The sequence below is a fragment of the Trachemys scripta genome, chromosome 18 (genome assembly GCF_013100865.1).
Source record: "Trachemys scripta elegans isolate TJP31775 chromosome 18, CAS_Tse_1.0, whole genome shotgun sequence".
Classification (NCBI taxonomy): Eukaryota; Metazoa; Chordata; order Testudines; family Emydidae; genus Trachemys; species Trachemys scripta.
In genome coordinates, this window is record NC_048315.1 from 1,531,702 (window position 1) to 1,539,072 (window position 7,371).

A 7,371-nucleotide genomic window follows, 5' to 3' on the forward strand; every position below is an offset into this window, starting at 1 on the left:
CCACAAGTACTCCTGTTCTTTTTGCAGATACAGACTAACACGGCTGCTACTCTGAAACCTGCTAGTGACCAGTTCATTGTCCAACAGCCTAGACCTCTGCTACTGAAAATCACCAGTATCGCAGCAACAGCTGTGAGTAACTGGAGGTCTGGCCTCGATCTGACCATGAGGAAGGAGGAGGCCCTCCCCGGAGCTCTTCCTGCCAGAGACTGGAGTTATCTTTCGATGTAACCAGAAGGATCATTCCCATTTTTACTGACACCAGACTCTGGGCCATTTGCTGAAGAGCTTTTGTATCTGAGCTATCCTAGTAGAGTGAAAAGGAGGGCTGCTAAGACACACTTGCCAGTCAGTTGGGTATACAGGCTGTGCTTTCACTCGCTGGTAGATTCACTGGCTTAGTTATTTCATTGTGGATCTTTGTTTGATTTGAGGCAAAACTTGGCAGTGGCTGACAGGCTCCAGTGGTGTCTGGCTGCTACGACTGCAGGATGAAAGATCGTTTCCTGTCCCCGCTGGGTGCTAGGGCTCTGGAGAGGCTGAGGAACGGTGTCCCTTGTAGCGCTGGGAGCTGACTGGGGACATTCCTCTCTTGCCTGTGTTCCGCCAGGAGAGCGAGGCCTCCTTTCCCTGGTGGCTGTCCTCTGCAGAGGTGGGAAGAATTGGGCTCTGTTACCAACAGAAAGTCCTGTTTGTTGTTCAAAGGTGTCTGTTTTCTTGGCATTTGCCTTGTGCTATCCCCCTCTGCTGCTTTGGAAGCTCTATTCACACTAAGGGGCTGTAGCTCAGGTCACTGCACATGCTCATTGGATCTCTCTAGCCCTCGAAATGGTGCAGCTCACCAGGGGAGTAGAATCCAGGGCTCGCTGTAGGGAATGGCTCTCGATCGGTTCCAAGCCAGTTCTGACTGACGAAAGCGGTGCGTACCTGGCTGGGCCGGGCGAGCCTGTCTCATGGCCCTTCCTCTCCCTGCTGTAGGTCACTGTGAGGCTGCCAGGAGCCCTTGTTTAGGTGGAGGTGTTTTCTGCCCCGAGTCGGATCCAGGATTGTGAGTCGGGGCAACCCTTAACCAAGGGGATTGCAGCGCTCGTAGGGCTAAGAGAACCACCACAGCCTTCCTGGGCTAATGGTTTCAGCAAAGACCTCTTGTTGTAGGGCAGCCCCAGCTCCTATAGGAATAGCATCCTCCTGCCAGTGTCTCCTCAGACCAGCTAGCAAGCTCCATCTCCTGCTCCGGCTCTGTTCTGTAGAGCCCAGGGAGAGGGCTGCCAGAGGAGCCGAGCGCGTGCAGCTCCCACTGACCTGACCTGGAGCTATGGGTGCTCAGTACCTCTGACCGTCAGCCCCCAAGTCCACCCTGATTCCAGGGAGGCACTTCCAAAGTGGAAGCTTTGGTGAGAGATTCCCTCCGGAGAGCCTGGCCAGTCTGCTTACCGACCCAGGGCTGAGGGAAAACGGTGCCTTCCCGGAGGGAGATGCTATTCCTGCCTCTGGAGAGACTTGCCCGAGGATCAGAACTGGCCAGTAATGGCCACTGGACGGGGGTGTGACTCCGTAACCTAGGCAGGGCAGCTACCTGCTGAACCATGTCTGCCTCTGACAGCACAAGGTCTCTGTCCTTCACTTTGGCAGCACTTGTCCAGCCCCTCCTGCCAATAAAGTATCGTTGAGTTGAGTAGAAATCCACCTTAAACCAGTCCCTTGGAAAGTCCTACACCAGCCACCTTGTTTTCTATGTCCCCTTGGAGTGAAACAAGAAAACTCCTCCCCAAGGTGAAGTACCTGTCGGGGTGGCACCAACTCCACTTCAGGAGCCTCTTCTGGGGCTTTTACTGCATGAGAGATGCTGGTTTATGGCCCCTGAAGGGCCATTTCTCAGCAGAGTCCATGGGGGATGGCAGCATTATGGACTGTGATGAAGGGAGGAGCCAACTCATTAACCATGTGCTGCCAGAGGGGAAGGCCCCAGTAACCTCCCTTGTAGGGTGACCATGTTTTCCCAAAGGGAAAACGGGACCCTGCACGGGACCGGCCCCCTCTCCCCTCCGTGCGTGGGGCCGGCCTGGGCCTGAGCCCTCCCTGCTGCCCGCCCACCTGGGGCTGACCCGGCCGAGCTGCTCTTGAGACCTCCCTCCCGTGGGGGCTGGCATTGCTGCTCTCCCACCCCGTTGGGGGTCACACCCCACTTTTTTGGCAAAACTGGGCATTTGTCCAGTTTGCTCTTGCCAACTGATCATCAGGCAGCAAGAGCAAACAGGCCAAATGCCCAGTTTTGTCAAAAAAGTCGGGACGGCTGGGACAAGGCTTAAAAAAGGGACTGTCCCGGCCAAACTGGGACGTGTGGTCACCCTGCCCCCTTGATTCTTACTCATGTCACACCTTGGTGTGTGTGGAGTTTGGGGTGTTGCGGCCCCAGGCGAAGCCAGAGCCAGCAGGAATTCACAGCCACTGTTGGTAGTTGCTGAGCACTGGAGTTAATCTTTGAAGCCCCAGAGTTCAGCAAGGTCATTTGAATAATTTAATACTGGACTGTGACCCAGCTCTGGAAAAGAAACAAAGAGGCCCCAGAACAACAATAGAGCTCTCGAAACTACAGGCTCAGGCATGTCCTCCCTGCCTCGGGCACAACAGCCAGAGCTAACAGGCCATTCCATTCCTCAAGTCTGTGCTTTGTTTCCCCGCACAAGCTCATGCCACCCCTAGTGAAAGCTCCCGCTTATCCTATCAGCGGCTTGTTTGCTTGTGCGTAGCCCTGTGTGTAGAGTACACATCCCAGCCAAGGGCAAGGAGCCCCACATCCACAGGCACTGAAGTGCATGTACCCTTTTCGTGTGCGCCCCCTACTCTCAGCTCACTTCCAAAGCCAGAGCACTTTCCACGGGGCCACCGCCATGGAGTGCGTAGAGGAAGAGAGATGGGCCTTGTCCTGGTGAAGAGGACAGCTCAGCCACGGGACTATTCCAGAGCAGCAGTGTCCCTCAGCTATGCCTGGTGAGCGGAGGATGGACAGAAAAAATGACATGTTCAGGAGATGATGCTGGAAAGCGCAAGGCTGCCGAGGCACCCGATTTCCCTCCTGTTTGCTCCAGCTTGAGGTGGCTCTTGTGCAGGGTTCACATTCCTGAAGAAGCTGAAGGCCCATCACTTGGCGTAGTGACTCAGAGGCAGTGGGAATGGGAAGGGGCATGAAACTCCACACTATGTAGTTTCTGTAGCTCTCCTAAGCATGTCCCGGGAGTGGAGTGGCCTCCATAATCCAATCTCCCTGTGTGAAGGGATGGTAACACCAGGAAGAGGGAGGGGAGGGACTCAAGAAGTAGAAAAATCCCTACGGAGCTGGTGAAATTCCAGGCCGCTTTGTTCCAGTCTCAGCTGAAAGTTGGGGAGAGAGAGAGAGTTTGCAGTAGGGTTGTGATGGGCTGTTGGGGGCACTGGGTGTAGGATAACTGCCTGTCTGTCTGGGAGTGGTATGTCAGGGTAGCTGAGGAGGTTATAAGTACAGGAGCTGCTCTGGTGGTGATTGGAGTGAGGTCATGTATTGCCCATGTTGAAGAGGTATTTCTAGTTACAACCTATGTGCCTAGAGGCATTTGGGCCTGAGGGAGCCAGAGACACACAATATCCGATACTGATCAGGCTCTGAAATGGGGTGATTAACCCCCATGGCAGGGACAGGGACTCCTCACTCCAGACTGTCCCGTCTCTCCAGCCAGCTCCTTCTGATGACTTTGTGTTCCCACTAGCTAATGAGTCAGAAACACTCTCTGCAGCGGGCTTAGAGGCTGAGTAGTTTTAAACATCAAAGTGCAATAAATAGAAATAATGACTCTGTAGCCTGGTAGCGCCTTTCATCTGAGAGTCCCCACAGGCCTCCATTCATGGAGCTGCACGTACTTCTGTGAGCTAGCGAAGTTCTGTCCCCATTCGCCACATGGACACTGACACCGCGCAGTTAGAGCCCCATCCGTGTTGACCTCCCCCCAGTTTGAAAGCTGTGTGCAGAGATGGTTTAAGTGGAGTAATGGCTGGAGGAGCATGTTCTACCCTGTTCTGGCTGGCCTGGGGGGATGGGACCAGCTTTCAAAGCCAGGCCCCAGCCTAGACCACAACTCCAGTGCCAACTGAACAACATGTGTCCATTGTGTGTGTAGACAGGCCCCTAACTGTGTTCCCAAAGCGAGCGAAAGCTTGGACATGGCTAAGGCCTTAACTGTATTCTTTCTGTAAGCAAAAGGGCTAAGAGCCATCTCTGCTATAGGAGGGCTTAGGGGATAATCCCATTGTATCTGGCTTCCCTGACACTGGCAGAACGGTAATGCAAGGTCATGCTGTGACTCAGTGGCAGAACCAGGAAGGGAATGCAGAGCTCCCCTGGGACCTGCTCCCTGCCTGAAGAGTCTTATGGCTACTAGAAAGCTGAGTGGGGAAGAATAGTTACCCACACGCCATGAGCCATGTACCCAGCATGCCAGACCGGGTGGGACATCGTCGGGGGCCAATCAACAAGCTCCAGATGTGCCCAGTTTTCTAATGGTATTTCCCAGCCTGCTCTCCTAAGGCCACCCGTGGTTAATCTCTCACGTGTAGCGTTTCCAGGAGCTCTGGGAAAGTGAGGGAGCAAATTCCTGCTGGTTAAAGTTTAGCCCACTCTGCCACCAGCTCCCTGCCTTTACAAAGCTGTTTGTTAACCTTTCCTGCCTATCTTAGGAAAGAACTGGTCTCCAGCCGCACACAATCAGCCAGGGCTGTTAAGGGCCTGCGGTTCCAGCCGGGTTGGTGCCCGGTCTGCTGGAGAGGGATCCCAGTGCACTCCTGGCAGAGACCCTCTTTTAAATTCGGAGGCCCCCATTCGTTTCACCCATTTGTCATATATCCAGGTGCTTGACAGCAGGTAGGGCAAGACCATGCATGTGGCAGATTAAGCTGCTAGCACAGAGCCTGATTCCCTGGGATATCATCCCCACCCCATATCCCCGTGGGCTGTGTATGGGAGGCTGCAGCCTGCATCCCACAAGTTTTGTGCCTGCCTTGGTTCTAGCAAATGCAGGGGGGCTGGGTTTTGCTCCCACCAGGCAGACTCAGACCGATTCTTAGTTTTAACAAGACTTTTTGGGGAGAACAACATGAGCAGCAAGCGTCACGATGGGGATTTACCTCAGGAATCCCTCCCGTGTTCCATTTGCTATTGGAAAACTAAACCCAAAAGTTACCATAGCAACTGCTACCCTCAATGGGACAAGGACTAGAGCACGGTCTGGTTAGACTCCAGACACCTGCTCCTCACCCTGTCAGCCGGTGGGCAGCAAACGGTGGTTGGACCTGTTCTGCCAGCCTCCGGGGAAAGGGACAAATATGCCTACATGCTACTTTGGTTTCTGAGAGCACCAAGTGGAGTCTGGAGGGTGGTAGTTTTAGTCTGGCTCTGCTCATTGTCTTATCCTCCCTCCAAACTCTTTGAGAAAAAGGGGAGACGCTGGGCAGGAAGGCTGTTGCCTGCTGGGCATAGCTGGCCATGCAGTCTGAGCAGGGCCCCCCCAAGGGTACTGCCCAGGGGAAGAGGGGCTAAGCTGTGGGTCTTGAGGATTTGCATGGAGAGTGATGGAGAGAAATTGGAAAACAGGGAACGGGATTTTTCTTTGCCCTCATCAGCACTGGGGCGAATGTCCTTCGGTGGGGTGGATGTATAGATCTCAGGAGCGCACAAAACAGTTGTTTGAGATTAGCCACAGGGGTCACTGCAGAACTTTGTGCTCGCTGTAGCCTAGGGAGCCATGCAGCACCGTATTCACCTGAAAAGGATTGTCTAGTGGAGGGGGTCTCAAACTTCATTGCACTGCAACCCCCTTCTGACAACAAAAATTACTACATGACCCCAGGAAGGGGGGGGGGGGCGGACTGAAGCCTAAGCCCCATAGCCCTGGGGGCGGGGAGCAAAGCCCAAGGGCTTCAGCCCCAGGCAGGGGGCCTGTAACCTAGTCCTGCTGCCCAGGGTTGAAGCTCTTTGGCTCTGGGCCCCAGCAACTCTAAGGCAATCCTGGTGACCCCATTAAAATGGGGTCCTGACCCACAGTTTGAGAACCGCTGTGGGTCGTCTCACCTTGCTCCAGATGTGCAAGGTTTAATAATTTGTGCAGGCAAGTGGTGTCCTCGCTAGATGGCGCCCTTCTCCCCTGACTGTAGTCATGTGCCGCGGATCAGGGTTTGGGTGGCTGTGCGGAGCCGGGAGAGGAAACTGGAGTGTGATTAGCCTGGTACTGGGAGCGATTCAATGCGGAGAAAGAAAAGGGCTAGTCAGGGAGAAACAACCCAGGGAAGTAATCGCCCCCCCCCCGGGTGCTGAGCCAGTGACTGCTGGGCCACCACACCCACTAGTCACTGGGAAGCCCAGTCAGACCAGAGCAGGGGGAGGGATAGCTCAGTGGTTTGAGCATTGGCCTGCTAAACCCAGGGTTGTGAGTTCAATCCTTGAGGGGGCCACTTGGGGATCTGGGGCAAAATCAGTACTTGGTCCTGCTAGTGAAGGCAGGGGGCTGGACTCGATGACCTTTCAAGGTCCCTTCCAGTTCTAGGAGATGGGATATCTCCATTATTATAATGCCTCCTCCAGGCACAGGTAAGTAAACAGCCCCAGCGGGGCACACTGAGGCACAGGGTGTCAGTGACTCAACCAAGGACACCCAGTGAACACGTGGCAGAGCCAAGACTAGCACAGAACCGGCCCCCCTGCCGGCCAGGCCTGGACCCCCGGGGGCAGGGGGTGTCCCTGGCCTGGCTCCGGACTCGGACCCTCTGCCAGCCGAACGGGGGCTGTGAAACCCGCCCCGGAGCAGCCGCTGTGGCCTTACCCCCGGGGCCGAGCCGGGAAGGCCCCTGAGCCGCTGCCCCGGTGCAGCCCCCGAGACGGGGGGCGGGCGCTAGGACCGCGCGGAGCCCGGGCCCGCCCTGGGCGGAGCCGCCCGCCGGACCCTGAGCCGCCGAGCGGCGCGGCGCGGCCCCAGTCGGTGCCCGGGAGGCGCGGGGGAGCGGCGCCGGCCCGGCCCCACCATGCCCGGCTTCGACTACAAGTTCCTGGAGAAGCCGAAGCGGCGGCTGCTGTGCCCGCTGTGCGGCAAGGCCATGCGGGAGCCCGTGCAGGTCTCCACCTGCGGCCACCGCTTCTGCGACACCTGCCTGCAGGAGTTCCTCAGGTGCGGGCTCGGGCTCGGGCTCGGGCTCGGGCTCGGCCCGGGGCAGGGGGCGGGAGCGGGAGCGGGCAGCGTCCCGCCGCGCGCTGGCCCTGGCGAGCCCCCGGCCCGGCCGCCTCCAGACCGGGCTCGCCGCCGGGGCTCGCGGGACCTTTGGCCGCCCCGTGGGGCAGCGGGGGGGGGGGGG

General features: G+C 56.8%; 1 protein-coding gene across 1 annotated transcript in view; it reads left to right on the forward strand.

The window, feature by feature from the left end:
• The first annotated feature begins 6,956 nt into the window (after window positions 1–6,956).
• TRAF4 (TNF receptor associated factor 4) overlaps window positions 6,957–7,371 on the forward strand; it is a 20,927-nt gene continuing 20,512 nt past the window's right edge. Inside the window, exon 1 of the mRNA XM_034752780.1 lies at window positions 6,957–7,187. Coding sequence (XP_034608671.1) covers window positions 7,045–7,187 — 143 coding nt within the window. The 5' untranslated portion in view covers window positions 6,957–7,044. The remainder of the gene's footprint in view (window positions 7,188–7,371) is intronic.